This window comes from Vulpes vulpes, chromosome 11, assembly GCF_048418805.1.
Source record: "Vulpes vulpes isolate BD-2025 chromosome 11, VulVul3, whole genome shotgun sequence".
Taxonomy (NCBI): Eukaryota; Metazoa; Chordata; class Mammalia; order Carnivora; family Canidae; genus Vulpes; species Vulpes vulpes.
This window is the reverse complement of record NC_132790.1, coordinates 58376741-58392457: the sequence shown is the minus strand read 5'-3', so window position 1 is coordinate 58392457 and position 15717 is coordinate 58376741. Positions and strand designations below refer to the sequence as shown.

At 49.5% G+C, this 15717-nt stretch overlaps 1 protein-coding gene across 2 annotated transcripts in view; it reads right to left on the bottom strand.

Annotated features, from left to right (window-relative positions):
- Nucleotides 1-800, bottom strand: part of CTDSPL (CTD small phosphatase like) — a 116502-nt gene extending 115702 nt beyond the window's left edge. The window contains exon 1 of one of the 2 annotated variants that reach the window (XM_072726455.1): nt 619-800. In XM_072726455.1, coding sequence (XP_072582556.1) covers nt 619-697 — 79 coding nt within the window. In that variant the 5' untranslated portion in view covers nt 698-800. The remainder of the gene's footprint in view (nt 1-618) is intronic. The other variant, XM_072726454.1, reaches the window with a different exon arrangement.
- Nucleotides 801-15717: the final 14917 nt, after the last annotated feature.

The following is a 15717-nucleotide window of genomic DNA, read 5'->3' as shown; positions in this document are numbered from 1 at the left end:
CACACGATGCACACACACAAACTCCCGTCAGGAGGGAACACACAAACCTTTCTGCAGGCTCACGCTCATGCAGATACACACATACCTACCCCACAGCCTCTTAGCTACATGCAAAACCTCTACAAAAGGTACATACAAAAACTCGTGGCCTGGCAGAAAAACATGCACTCATAACCTCTCTGGTAGGTGCACACACACCCTCACAATCTCACTTGGCGTGTGCACACACACTCACCACCTGTCAGGTGCTTAGCATACTCAGCACCTCTCTGGGAGGCGCACACCCCCCTTAACGACCTCTCAGTCTCCTGCACACACACACCTGCCAGGGCACACACACGCTCACAACTTCTGCGGCGGCCGAGCGCAAACCCAAACTCGCAGGCCGTCAGGGTCGCCGCCGCCAGGTCCCAGCCCGGCCCGCGGGCGCACCCCTCCCCCAGGCCGTGCGGGCGCGCGGCGGCCAACTCCAGCGGCGGCGCGGGGAGAGCGCCGCGCCCGCCCCCGGCCCCGCGCCCGCCCGCGCCCCCGCCCCCGCCCGCGCCCCCGCGCCCGCCCGCGCCCCCGCCCGCCCCCGCCCCCGCCCGCGCCCCCGCCCCCGCCCGCGCCCCCGCTCACCTTTCTCGCTGGCGCCCCGCGCGCGGCCCTCGTCCTCCTTGGGGTTGGTCACCTGGGTGATGATGGCCGGGCCGTCCATGGGTGCGCGGCGCGGCGGCCGCCCGCCGGCCCGGCCCCCCGCAAGCCAGGCGCGCGGGGGCGCGGCGCGGGGGGCGCGCGGGGCCGCGGGCCGGGGGGGCGCTCGCCGCCGCCGCCGCCGCCGCCGCCGCCGCCTGGGCGCGCCCGCCGCCCGGCCCCGCGCTCAGGGAGAGGCGGCCCGGGCCCGCGCCCCAGCTCCCTCCGCCGCCGCCGCTGGGCTGGAGCGGCCGCCGCCGAGTCACCATGAACCCCGGAGCCGCGCCCGGGAGAGCCGCGCACGGAGAGGCGGAGCGGGAGGCCGGGCGCCGCGGGAAGCGGGAGCGGCCGAGGGGGAAGGAGCGAGCGCCGAGCGAGGGCGGGAGGGCGGGCGGGAAGGAGGGAGGGAGCGAGGGAGAGGAGGAGGGCGGGCGGGTGGGTGTGTCCCGGCCCGGGGACCGGCCTCCGCCGCCGCCCGCGCTGCCCGCCGGCCCCGGGGGCGGGGGGAGGGGCGCCGGGTGAGACGGGGGGCGAGTGGGGGGCGCGGGGGAGGCTCGGGCGGACGAGCGGGGACGCCGGGGGCCCGGGGGCCCGGGGGCGGGGGCGTGGGGAGGAGTCTGGCGGGCGCGGGCCGAGCGGGGCCGAGCGGGGGCCCGGGGCGTGCAGGCGGGGTTCGGAGGGCCGAGGAGGGGCGCACGGCCGCGGGAGCGGGCTTGGGCCCTGAGGCGGGAGGTGGCCCCGCGAGGGGGCTCGGGGGAGATGCCGGGACCGAGCGGCCTGGGACGGAGGCGGTCGGCCAGCGGGCCTCGAGCACCCGTGCGGGGCGGCAGACGGGCCGCAGGGAGCGCGGGCGGCCGGAGGGGGCGTCCGCGGTCGGGGCCGGGGGCTTCGCGACCGCCGTGGGCCCGGGAGCCTGCGAGCCGGGCGGCGGGGCCTCGAGGACCACCCTGCTGGCACGTGGGGGGCGTCGGCGTCCAGGGGGCCTGAGCAACGGGCATTTCCGGTGCTCTGCAACCGGGGTGGGGGGGCCGGGGGCGGGCTGGGCCGGGCAGGGCGGCAGGGACCGTGCCGCCGAAGGACAGCCAGCCGCCGTCAGGCCCGGAGCGACGGCCAGAGCGCGCGCATGACGGGAAAGGGCCCCTCGCTCAGCCGGGGAGGGTCGGAGCCCTCGCGCGCTCGCGCCGCGGCGTTCCAACTTGGAAGCTACAGCGACAGCCCTGGACGCCAGGGGGCGGGGCGGGGCGGGGCGGGGCCGCGGGGGCGGGGCGGGGCCGCGGGGGCGGGGCCGCGGGGCGGGGGCGGGGCCGCAGCGCTCGCGCGCGCTCTCCGCCAGTTAGACGCGTCGGCAAGGCTTCGTGGGCGGGCTGCCGCCTAGAGCGCGGCTCCCTGCGCGGGGTTGCGCGCGCACTTCGGGCCTCGTAGGCACGTTCAGCCGCGAACAGCCTTAGGTGATGTAGTCGGTCCCTTCTCGCGCCTTCTCGTCTCCTGGAGCCCGGAGCCGGTGGTAGCGAGGTCGCGTGCTCAACCGGGAGAACCGGCGAACCTCCCCAAAGTTTTAAAGTCCGCTCCCGGAAAAGCCCTCAGGCCGGGGGCAGCCCGCAGACCTCACCTGTTTCTGCGCCAGGTGGAGCGCAGGGAGGGTCCCGCTGCGGGAGACAGCCCAGGGACCGGGCTCCTGAGGCCAAGCAGGTGGGAACTGCTATAAATAGAGTCGGGCAAGCCCCACCGCCCCCAAATCCAAGGCCTCAGGTGACATCCTGGCTCTGTGCGTGTGGTTGGGTCCTAGTGCCAGGTGTCTGGATGTGTGTTCATGCTTGAGTACCTGCTCTTCTAACGGCACCTTTGGGACCCCCAGTGATTGCCTGAGGTGGCCGAGACAAGAAGATTTAAGTGAAGTGCCCTTTTGGTTAGGAAGGCAAGCCCTAGAGTATGTGGCCCAGGCTCTAGGAGATGCTCTGTCTAACCCTCCCAAGTGCAGACCAGATTAGGGCCCCAGGGCATCCAGGACTACACTTGTTCCTACTTCTAATGATCTTCACATTTGTTAGGAGGGCATGGCCAGCTCAGGGCCTGGTAAACTAAAATGTCCTCTGGATTCAACTTTTTGAAAACTACAGAATTCTAAGAGGTCAGAGGGACCTTCCAGAGAAAGCTGTGCAGTGAGACATGGTTCTCTTACAGTTCGTAGTATATAACCACACAAATTAGTATCCCCGCTGCCTCCTTAATGCGGCATCCCATTAGCGAGGGCAAGGTGATGAGAGCATTTGAACTCTGACCCACATGCTTGAGGTCTTGATAACTTTTAGGTTGGGGGACTTTCCAGAGGTTCTGCTCACTTAGCTGAGGCTGGGAAGGAGCTCAGAACTCAGGCACAAGGCCAAAGAAGATAACTTTCATACACAGAGCCTCTCCTGTCCGGTCCTCCCTGAAAGAATGACTCCGTAGGACCCTCCAGTAACAAATTTCTCTTGCCTGCATCCTTCACTGTCCTCAGCTTCCTCCTGAAATGACCTCTAAAAAAAGAAAAAATTACCTTACTCAAGTTTTTGTCTCAAGCTCAGGTAAAGCAGCTTGCTATGTTTTAAGTCCTCCTTACCCTCCATATTTTGTTCATTTAAAGTTTCAGCTTATTTATTTTATAAATATTCATAGAAATTAAAGAGAAAAAACCACCACAGCCCTATCACTATCCTTAAATCAATCTATTTTTCTCTATTTCTCCCTGTCCTTGCCAATATGTTAACATAATTCTATGTAGCTATAAAAATATCATGGTTAAGGGCCGCCTGTGTGGCTCAGTCCACTAAGCATCTGCCTTTGGCTCAGGTCGTGATCCCAAGGTGGTGGGATCTAGCGCCCCCTGCTCAGCAGGGAGCCTGCTTCTCCCTCTCTGCCGCTCCCCCTGTTTATGTTCTGTCTCTCTCTCTGTCAAATAAAATCGTTTTAAAAATGTATCATGGTTAAAATTATAAAGTGAGCATTTTTCCATGCGGTAACATAATCATTTATAACTCCCATAATAAATGATTGCATAATACCTCACTGAATGAGTCTTAGATAAGGTCGTATCTTGGTTTGCTTGATAAAGCAATTCAAGAATTGCTGTTGGTTTAACTGGTTAGTAATGAGAAGAAAATACATTTATCTCAGTCTTTACACCATATCAAGATCAAATAATTAAATATAAAAATTCATAAGTAAATATAAGAAAATAAATATAGGTAAATGTTTTTCATATATCAGTTGGGAAAAGGCTAAGTGTGACAAAAATTACAAAGAAATACAGTTATTACAAAGGTTAAGATTGATAAATTTGGCTACATTTGTTCTTTCAACAAATATGTTTTAAAGATTTGAGGGAGAGTGACAGAATGAGTGGGGGGAGGAGCAGAGGGAGAAGCAGACTCCCTGTGGAGCAGGTCTACAGAGGACTCCATCCCAGGCCCCTGGGATCATGACCTGAGCCCAAGGCAGACACTTGATACTGAGCCACCCACATGCCCTCAACAAATATTTATTGAGTGCTATGTGTCAAGTTCTGTTTTAGACAGGATCTCAGAGTTTTCTGAAATGAGGATTAAGGAAGTGGGCTGTCATACTCTCACATGTCAGAGCTATGGACTGTCCCTGGGAGTAGGGGGGCTTAAAGCCTTCAAGTACGTTAGGCTCTTGAGGAATGGGAGTGAAACAGCCCCAGTGATCTGAGGACAGGTATCAGCCATTGGAGGTCAAAGCACATCAAGTCCCAGAGAGGGATGCCCAGAAACAGTAAAAGGGATCTAAGGGATCTGAACAAAGCACCAAAATGTCTGAGTCACAATTCCCAAACTATTATCATGCAGTGTCCTTATACCATAATGCACTATTTAATGTTTTAACTTCTTTTTTTATTTAAATAGAAAATTAGTGGATAACATTTAAAAAGACAAATGGAGATTGTAGGAAGAATAACAACCCTAAAAAAAGAAGAGTTGCCCAGAGTAGGGGGGTAGAGACCGTTATATGAAGGGCAGGGCACATAGCCCTAGAGCTGGCAAGTGTGGCTCCATGAGGCCAAGGACAGGAGTAGGTAGGAAGATGAAGGGTGTGTGTGAGGGCAGCCTGGCCTGGAGTCTCTGGGGTAGAGCCCCAGTGTGGGAGGGGACAATTGGACCAGAAGGTGGGGCAAACTGGTCAAGAATGATTTGGAGTGAGGGAGAGGCTGCCCTTGACAAAGGAACAGTGGATATGGAATGGGCAACTGAGGAGGCAGAGCAGAATGAGTGTCCCAGGTAGAAGGAACAAGAGCATGATTTCCAGCTTAGAGGCCAGGGAGAGCAGGCTCGGGAAAGAGTCCACAGTGGTTAGAGTTGAAGATCTCTGGTGATGTGTAAGGCTCATCAAGCAGAGGCTTGTGACTCAGGAAAGGTATTGAGGATTTCTGTACTCTGGGGGCAGTGGGAATGACATATTCAGATACATGTTTAGTAAGTTCCTACTGACTAGCAGACTGGGTCAGAGGCAGTGCAAGGGACAAGGAAACCCATGGAATGTGTTGCATTAATCCAGAAAGGAGATGATGGTGATGCTCTCTGGACTGGCCATTCCCAGCCTGGCTGGCCCCGTTCTCCATCTTTGAATCTCTGCCCTCCCGGCTCTGTCCTTGGTCAGCTTTCTCTTTTCTCTGCAGGCATCTCAGTCTTGTGTTTTGTGTCTTGTTACTTAGTTTCTATCTCCGTGCCAGCTTTCTTGGTCTTTCTCTAATTCTACCTGCATGTGCTTCTGACTCAGGGCAGCAAGTCTTACTGGGAAAGGAGTGGAAGTAGAATCTGGGCTGGGGGCACCTGGGTAGATCAGTGGTTGAGTGTCTGCCTTGGGCTCAGGGCATGATCCTGGGGTCCTGGGATCAAGTAAGTCCCTCATTGGGCTCCCTGCAGGGAGACTGCTTCTCAATCTGCCTATGTCTCTGCCTCTCTGTGTGTGTCTTTCATGAATAAATAAATAAATAATCTTTAAAAAAAAAAGAATCTGAGCAGAGATTCCTGATGGTCAGTCAAGTGGATACAAACCTGAGCCCGCCTACAAGTCTCTCTCTTGGGGTCACCTTGGGACCTAGATGAGTTTCCTCTGGGTAAGAGTTCTCTTTTACAGTGGATGGAGCCAGAGTTTTATCAGATCCCAAAAGGGCCTGCTCTAGCTGGGCAGGATAGGCCATACCCACAGAGGTCCTTTATATATTTATTCTCCAGGTGTGTATTTGGGTGCCTTCAGTATGCCCGGCTTGGGTCAAATGCAGGAGACATAGTGCCCTCAAGGGGCTCATAGCCTGATGGATGGGGTAGAGGAATAATCAGAGGGTGGCACAGAGTATAACTGGTTTATTCTCCTGGCAGTCCAGGAGTCCCTACAGAGGATATGATGCTAGCAAAATCATTTTCTGAGTCGCAGTCTCCCAGGTAAGAGACTTTTCCAGCCACAGAGAAGACTCCATTCTGAGGAGCAGTATAACATCATGATGGAGGAAAAGATTGGAATTTTGAAAGCCAGGTTGAGTTTGGCCTTTAACCTGTGAGTAATCTGGAGCCTTCCTGAGCAAGGAACAGGCACCATTCAAGAAACTTGTTCAGATCTGTGAGTAGAGTGAAAAACAATTCGAACCAGGCTAAGCAACAATGAAGCTCATGTAACTAAACCAGGGTTACGTGTCTGGGATGCAGTAGTCTGGGAACAGCACTCCTGACTCGAGGCTGTGGAGCTCCCTACAAGGAGGGTATGAATTTCCTATGACCTGGAGGATCAAGGTGTAGTTAGGGAAGCCAGAGGTCTTCCTTATGCCCAAGACAGCCTGTCTTGTCTTTCCCACGCAGGTTGCCCAGGACATCATTCCTTAAGGGCTCCACAAAAGCGCATCCTTTTACCTTCAACACCCATGTACCCACAACATCCTAATTCTTCCTTTCAAAGACCCCTTCCCCCATTATACATGGATTCCTCCAACCAAATGCCTATTTCCACTAACACTTGGGGCATCCGGGCCATCTTTGTTTGCCTTCTGCGGTCATCCCCAGGGACGTTTTCCATCTGTCCCTATGTGGGACCTGTGCAAAGCATCCTTCCCACTGACTCACAGTTCTCTGCCAAGAAGGCGGCCCCCTGATGAGCCAGAGGTCCAGTAGGTGAAGCCCGCCCCCTGGTGGTCCCCAAGTTGTGAGGTCCTTTTCATGTGCCCAACTGGATAAGAAAGTTGGACTCTCCTTGCCAGCTCCCTGGAGTGTACTGTAGGGCCCAAGGACAGGCTGCTCTCAAATGTGCCATTTTCACATGTTAATTGTTTTAAATAAAAGTTACCTTAGCAACAGCCTGTGTCAGAAGGACACTCAGACTCTCTGTCCCCCTGAAATCAGGAAATAAATCTCCCATGTGAAAGGTACCCTTCCTGTACCAGGGAGTAAAGAGACATCCTTATCGCCAGAGATGGGAAACTTAGAGCTCACAAGGCTGTATAAAGAACCCTTGTTACTTTTTGCTAATTTATTCCTCCAGCCCCCAAGTCGAAGTTCCCAAAGTTAAGTTTTCTTAACTTATCAATTCCTCACAAATGTATTATCTCTTTGTCTAAAAACTATAAGAAACTTTCTGCCTTGGTCATTTCTTTGGGTCTCAATTTCATTATTGGGCCTCCATGTACACATAAGAAAACTTTGGGGTTTTTCTCCCATAACCTGTCTCATGTCAAGTTAATTCTTAGTACAGCTAGCTAGAAGACCCTTGGACCAAGGGAAATTTCTTCCTTTTCTTCCATACCATAGCCACAGTGGGCCCAGTCGTGTCCCCTACTTCACCTAGCTGTCATGATTTGCACTCCTGTTCCACTTTTCACAGGGTATTAACAGAAAAGCCGTCAGGAATGTGAGGATCTGTGTGCTTGTCCCGGGAGCAGAGAGCAGGGGAATTGAACTGGGCCCCACTTGGCAGCCAGCCTTGGAATAGAAGATGAAGTGGCGTTGGTGATGATGTCCACTGGTGATGGAGAATAGGGTAGTCAGCTGGGGTCCTGAACGCAGAGAAGAGGACACCTGGTATAAAGTTGGTGGTTGGAAGCATTTGGAAAATTTGAGAATAAGACACATCCTGGTCTAAGACAGACTCTGGGGCTGTGAGGTTGAGATGTTGCATCTTCAGAGATGTTGCATCATCAGGATACCCAGAAATCCAAGAAGCCTTCCTAGAGGAGGACACGCTAGCGCCTTTCCTTCTACTTCCAAAATCTCAGGCCTGCCCTGCCCAGAGAACATGGGTAGAGTAAGGGGACACAGCCCTGTGCTCACATCCTCCCTGGGAGCTCTGGGTGGAGGGAAGGCAAGGCCTTGCCCTAAAACCCTGTTACAGAGGAATAGCTACTGGTGCAGAATGGGTAAGGCAGCCCTGTGTGCCCTCAGCCCACTGGTGGCAGGGGCTTGGGTTCCTGAAAGGACAGTCAGTCATAGAGTCCTAGCTTGATTTGGTGCCTGGGACCCCACACTTTTAGCCCTCACATGGATTGCCCCTCCAATGCCTCCCCTATGTCCCAAGGCACCTGGCGTCATCTCCCCAGGCTGGTAGAGGCTGTTCTTGCCTCGTTGATGGCATCTGGCTTCTCTTACCCAGGCTCCCCAGGCACTGGGCTCTGGCCTGGCCACAGGTACCCCCTTTATTCCCTCCTCTGTGTTTGCAGAGGCTGAGTTCGAGCTGAGATAGACAAACCCAGACATGCCCAAAGTCTGTGGCATGAGACATTTCATGGGCAGGTCCGGTCACAGACACACATCTTGGCACACACAGGTACAAGCTCATTTGTACTCAGGCTCATATACGTGTTGGGACACAGGGCACACACATGACAAGGCTGTCTTTGCCCAGGCTGGTTTCTTCCACCTTGGCATGCCTCTTTCTCTCCCTCTCTGTAGCCTTCTGGCTCTCCATGTCCCAACCCTGCCAAGCATTACCCTGCCCCTTCAGTTCCCCTTGAACCCCGCCTCCTGCCTCCTGGTGTTTTTTGGACATGATCACAAGTAAGAGCAAGGAAATGTCTGCTAGCAATTTCTATTTTTCACACAAACTTGCCCAGAGGCCTGGGTGGAGAGAAGGCTGGGCTTTCTGCTTTGGAACTGGGAGAAGAGGAGAATACAGGAAGAAAAAACAGATGTCAATAAATCAGCCTGTCCTCTGACACACCCCCTCCCACCCCTGGAGCCACACACACCTCCTTGGGTCCCCCCCCCTCCCCCGCCCGACATACTCAGGTGCACCCTGCTGCTCTTCATCCTTCTATACTGCTGTCCCAGAAGCTCGGCTAGAGCTGACTCTTGGGGCTCAAGACCCAGTGAATTGCTGGTCCTGCTCTGCTGCCAAGCCGGCCATGGGAGGCTCTCCCTGTGCTCCACACCTGAGTGCCAGGCTGGGGACCGGTCTCCACTGAAAGAAGCCACAGGCAAGTGCTTCCTCTCTCCAGGCCTTGCATTTCCTGGGAAGGCCATGCAGCTACATGATGCCTGTTGCCCAGAAGGAATGGGTGCAGACTAGAAGGAGGCACCTAGCCTGGTCTGAGCTTGGAGATGGGACTGAAAGAATAACATTTCCGGACAGTCTGTAATTGTTATAACAGTTTTTAAAATATTCAAATCAAAATGTTTTTGAGAAACAAAGATATGCACCACATGGATTTGGTCAGACCTAGAGAGGCCACAAAGCTCCTGAACATTTACTATCTCTGTAAATCCCCGATACCTCCGGGCAGGTGGGGAGGTGGGTGGGTGTCGGCCATCCTGATTGTTTACTGTATACCAAGCTCTGCATGGGTACCATGTATCCCTGAGGGGCACAGGCTCCTTCAGCTGCAAGGAATGGAGCTGGGGTGAGCATCCCAGAGCAGGCGCTCTGCTCTATCCAAACTTCAGAGGAATCCAGCTTAGATTCTGGAGAAACCCACCACCTGGCAGGCCTTGGGGATCAGTGGGTCCCACTGCCAAGCTCAGGAAACTGAGGCCATTCAGGATCAGAGCCACTCCAGACCAGTCCTCTTTACATTTGTCATGAATGTGACTCCCCTGTGTCTCTATCCCTGCTTTCCTTTGGGTCTGATCACTTGTCTTCCTGCTGGCATTTAACTAATTCTCTTAAACCTCAGTTTAAATTCTGAGGGTGGGGGTGAGGGGCGGAAAGTCCATTTGGCTCGGTTCATTACCATAGTTCAGGTTACTCTGGTTGGATAAAATTTTATTCCAAAGCTTAGCGACTTAAAAGAAACCCCAGAAATGTGTGTATGCATGTGATCTGCAGACATATTTATTTAGGGTAAGTAGCCCATGATGAGGGACTGAAATGGGCACTTTCTCCTACATTCTAGATAACGAGGCCTGAGACCCAGATTCCATTAGACGGCTGTTCACTAGATCATGAAGATATGACCTCAGGAAACCCAACTCACAACTGCAGACTGCATATCTGTGGACTGTTCCAAGAAACCTATGAGGAGATGGAGATAAATGGCAAGAAAATAAGACATAGCCCTAAAGCTACATCTTCCCTATGGTGCCTCTCCTTAGCATATGCTATTCCCTCTACCAAGAATGTTGTTCCCTGCTCTGTGCCTCGAGTAACTTTTCCCTGCCTCCCAAGGCCCAGATAGCAGGGAGCCTCCTTTTCTGGGCTTAGTGCTCCTGGTCTGTGCTCCCTTGGCCTTTGGACTGATTAATCTGGAAAGAGCAATTGCAGAGTGAAAAGGGAGAGGTGGCCTGAATGTCCCCTGAATCAGTCTGCAAACTGATTTAACACCTCCTGGCTTTGGCGGATTAGGCTGCACCCTCAGATGAGACCATTCCATTTGCAGCACGGGGTTCCTGCCTCTCACCTGGCTTCTCCTTCCTACCCACAAAAGCTTGATATGCCAAGAACATTTCCCTTTCCAATGCTGAAACACATTTTCCCTCTTTCAAAAGTTCATTCTAACTTTAAAGTCTCTTCTTTCCCCTTCAGTCATACAAACATGTTTTCTTCAACTGTGAGGCTCTGATAGATTATTAGACACCCCTCTAGTGCTGTGTATCGCTAAGACCAGAAAGCAGGAAGCAAGATTGCTTGAACCTCTCTAAAGGCAGCTAGAGAAATGCAGGACTCCCATGGGGCAAGGCTATCTGGATCACACCACTTTTCTTCATTGTTGAGAATGGAGACTGCATCCAGATTTAAATTGCTTTATTACTAAATCGATTATATAAGGACCATCTCTGTGGCTTCCTTGTTGCTAGTAAGCTGGTTTGAAAGTTCCAGAGGCAGAGGAGCCTGCGTGGCTCATTTTGCTGGATGTCTAACTCTTGGTTTTGGCTTAGGTCATGATCTCAGGGTCATAAGAACGAGCTCTGCATCAGGCTCTACACTAAGCATGGGATCTGCTTAAGATTCTCTCTCTTCTTCTCCCTCTGCCCCTCGCTCTACTCTCTCTTTCTCTTAAAAAAGAGAAAGTTTCCAGATGCAGCAAAATATTCTCCAGCACCAGCAATGGTTGTTATCAACAAGACCTCACTCAAAATAGACTCAGGAAAATAGCTCCAAGCCAGAGACTGCAAACTGGCAGCCTAGGGGTCCGTGCTGGTGGCAAATATGATTGGTTGTTCTTACTGTTGTTGCTTGTTTTCACTTGTACCATGCAGACTCTCAAAATGGATTTTTTAAAATAATTATAGCCTTAAAGAAACATTACAAGAATAAAGAATTCCCATATACCCATCAACTGGATTCCCTAAGTGATCACTTTTTAGCTCCCTATATTGTTATCATTTGAACCATATGAGAGTAAGATTTACCAGTAAACACCAGTAAATACTTCAGTGAATATTTCCTTTTTTTTTTTTTTTGAAGATTTTATTTATTTATTCATGAAAGACACAGAGAGAGGCAGAGACATAGGCAGAGGGAGAAGCAGGCTCCCTATGGGGAGCCGATGTGGGACTTGATCCCAGGACCCCGGGATCATGCCTTGAGCCGAAGGCAGACACTCAACCACTGAGCCACCCAGGCGCCCCTCAGTGACTATTTCCTAAAAACCAAGAATAGTCTCTTACATAACCATGTACAATTACCAAAACAGAAAATCAACATTGAGACAATATTATTTGATCTATAGACCTTCCTCACCTTTCACCAACTAACCTGTCCTGCCCTTTGTAACAAAAGAGAAAGTTTACTTTTTTTTTCTGGTCCAGGAGCCGATGTAGGGCCATGTTGTCAGGTTTCTATTATTTCCTTAATCTAAAACAGTTCCTTGGTCGTTGTCTTTCATAATCTTGCCAGTTTTGAAGAACAGAGGCTAGTTGTTTTGTAGAAAATCCCTGAATAGGTTTGCCTCTTGTTTTCTGATGATTAGATGCAAGTTATGCATGTTTGTCAAGAATGCTCCAGAAGCGTTGTATCCCTACCCGTGTGTCATGTGAAGAGGCCCATCATATTGCTTGTGGCGTTATTGGTAACATTCACTTTGATCACTTGGTTAGGGCAGCAACTCTAGGGGTTTGTCCACTGTAAATTTTGTCCCTGTGTATTTCCCCTTTCTAAATAAAAAGCATTTTGCGGGGAAGTACTTTAAGACATGTAAATATCCTTATTCTCACCAAATGTTTACCTTCCGGTTTTAGTATCTGTTGATTCTTGCTTGAATTGGTTACTGCCATCACATTTTCACAGTTTGGGAAAAGTGGGAATTTGTTTGAGTTGGCTTTTGTGTGTGTTTGGCATCTCCCCATTATTCTTTGAGCCCTTCTTTGATTTCTGGTACAAAATGTTCCAGGCTTATCTTGTCCTTTCCCTGCCCTTGTGCTAGAATCAGTCATTTGTCTAAGGAGCCTTGATCCTGTTTAGTGGAGAATACAAACCAGGATCTGGGTGCTAGGTGCACTCACTGCTACTGGGGTGTTATTGATTCTAGGCTCACTCGGTGGACACAGCTAAATAAATGTATCTGTCTTCATCTGTATCAATTTCTTTATATTAATCAAACTATCAGTCATCCATCTATATTCATTCTACTAAAACCATAGGTTTATAAGTGGTACCTCCAGTTACTAACACTGCACAATTATGCCCCCCCCTCCCATCTCTGTAACTCCCTTCTCTGACAGTGAGAAACTGGACTCCTGCTACCCATGGTCCCTTTATATACTCATGCTAGAAAACCCAGAAAGTAGCTTCAGAATGCTAACCCATTCCACTGCAAAAAACCAGCCTAACCAGAGTTCAGTATTTGTTCCATGTTCTCTCTGTCTTTTGTCAAAATACTTTATCTCACCCCCTTTAGTTCTTCCACCCCCAAGTTAGGGTCATTTTTTTCTCTCCTGTAGAATTTTCCCCATTCTTATTGATTTTTTTCTTTTCTTTCTTTTTTTTTTTTTTTTAGGTAACTCAGACATTAATATGGCCCCCAAAGTCAGAGGTATATGGAAAGGTACATCTAGAGAAGTGTCACTGCCCTATCTGTTGTACCTTCCCCCGAGCCCCACACCTCCACCCTGCTTCTACCTTAGCACTTTGGATAATCATTGCCATGTTTCTGCTCTGTCCTTTCTGTGTTTTCCTCTGCTGTACAAACAGCAAATACATGTATCTATTAATTTCTAATATTCTAAGCAAAAGGTAGCATACAGTAGATACTCACTTGTATCTTTCATTTTCACTTAATATAGCCTGCAAATAATTCCTTCAGTTTATAGAGATCTTCCCCCCCCCCTTTTTTTTCTTTAGCTGCACTGTCAAGGAGTAGCTTAAGGGTACATGCCTGATAACTGGGTAAAAAGGTAAACACATATGTAGTTTTGTTAGGAATTGCTCATTTCCTCTCAGGAAGATTGTATCGATTTGCATTTCCACCAGCAATGTATGCAAGCACCTCTTTCCCCACAGCCACAACAATAGAATGTGTTGTCATATTGTAAATTTTTGCCAATCTGCTAGGAGAGAAATGGTATCACAACATAGTTTAAATTTGTATTTCTCTTATAATGTGAGTTGAACATATTTTCACATGTTTAAGGCCCATTTAAATATCTATATCTATCTATATATATATATTTTAGTGAACTGTCTATTCATGTCTTTTGCCCATTTTCCCATATTTTTTAAAAATCTCACCTCCTCCATGTTTTAGAGCTCTTTCTATATTAAGGATATTGGTCCTTTATCTCTAACATAGATTGCAAATATTTTCTTCCATTTTATCATTTGACTTTGCTTATCGTGTTTTTCTCGCCAAGAGGAAAATTTTTAGTTTCATGTGGTCAAATTTATCAATCTGTTCTTTATTGCCACCAGATTTTGAGGCATAGTTAGAAAGCCTTTCCTGACACTTAGATTATGCAAAGATCCATCCATATTTTCTTCTAGTACTTGTGTGGTTTCGTCTTTTACACTTAGATCGCTGATCCATTTGGAGTTTATTCTCTTGTAGGTAGTGAGATCAGGATCTAGTTTTTTCTTTGCTCGTGGCTACCCTGTTGTCTCAGCACCATTTATTGTAAAAGTCAATCTTTGCCCTAGTGATTCAAGATCCCACCTTTATTGTGTATAAATTTTCCATATGTATTTAGGTTGAGTTTGGGGCTTTTTATTCTGTTCTGCTGGAATGTCTATTCATGTACCAGTATCACACTGTTTTAATTATAGAGGTTTTAGAACATGTTTTAATGTCTCATAGGACTAGTCCCTGACCTCTAGTTAAAGCTTTTTCCCCCCTCATTTTTTCTAGATATTCTTGCACATTTGTTTTTCTATATAAACTTTAGTATCAACTTGTCAAACATCATTAAAAAAATAATTTGTCTCCAAAAAAGTTCTCCAAATTTTGAATTAGCTCCTAAAATATAAGATGGGGAGAAAATATGAATTTCTGGTTTTTCTTGAAAATTGGGATGGTCTATCAACATGGGCATTTTCTTTCCACATGACAGAGCAATAGCTGTGGCCTTCACAAAGACCTGTGGTCTCCAGGGCTACACAGTGCCTACCACTCCCTCTGACCCCTCACCCCCGACCTTCACACATAGATGTTCCTACTGTGGCACTTGAGTTGGTGACACAAGCTTTAAATGACCAGGAAAATTATATACCATGTCTATCCTTTGTTATATATTTCTCTGTGTTACAATAAAAGGTTATTAAAGGGATTTGTGCCTGTTTTGTTCACTGCTGTATTTCCAAGGCCTAAGAAGAGAGCTTTAGGCATAGTTGGCACTTGGTAAATATTTGTTCAATGAATGAATTTTTATAGATAGGAAATAAGAAAAAAACCAAAATGTGTTCCTTCTTCAGGAGACTACTAAAAACAAATCAAGTAGAATCAGCACATTGGTGGGAGCAAGTTGGTACAACACTTACAGAGGGCATTTTGGCAATATTTCTCAAAATTACAAATGCACAGGTCAGTTGTGCTACTCTTCTACTTCTAAAAATTTTTCCTAACATATATTGGTATATGGACAAAATGATGATGTACAGGGTTATTTATAGTAGTAATAATAAAGGATGGGAAAGAAATGAAAATTTCTTCAAAAAGGGACTGACTGGGGTGCCTGGGTTGAACAGGGGTTGAGTTTCTGCCTTTGGCTAAGAGTGGGATCCTGGGGTCCTGGGATCAAGTCCCATATCGGGCTCCCTGCATGGACCCTGTTTCTCCCTCCGCCTATGTCTCTGTCTCTGTCTCTCTCCCTCTCCCTCTGTGTCTCTCATGAATAAATAAATAAAATCTTAAAAAATGGGGGGGGGGGGGGATTGACTACATAACCTATGGCTTATCTATACATCAAAGCAATGGAACACTATGCAGGTAATAAAAAGTAAGAATGTTCTCTTTCTTTTTAAAAGATTTTATTTATTTATTCATGAGAGACACCCAGATAGAGAGAGAGAGAGATAGAGAGGCAGAGACATAGGCAGAGGGAGAAGCAGGCTCCCAACATCCCTGCTAGGAAACTGATGTGGGACTGAAGCCACAGACAGACCTGAGTCAAAGGCAGATGCTAAACCTCTGAGCCACCCAGG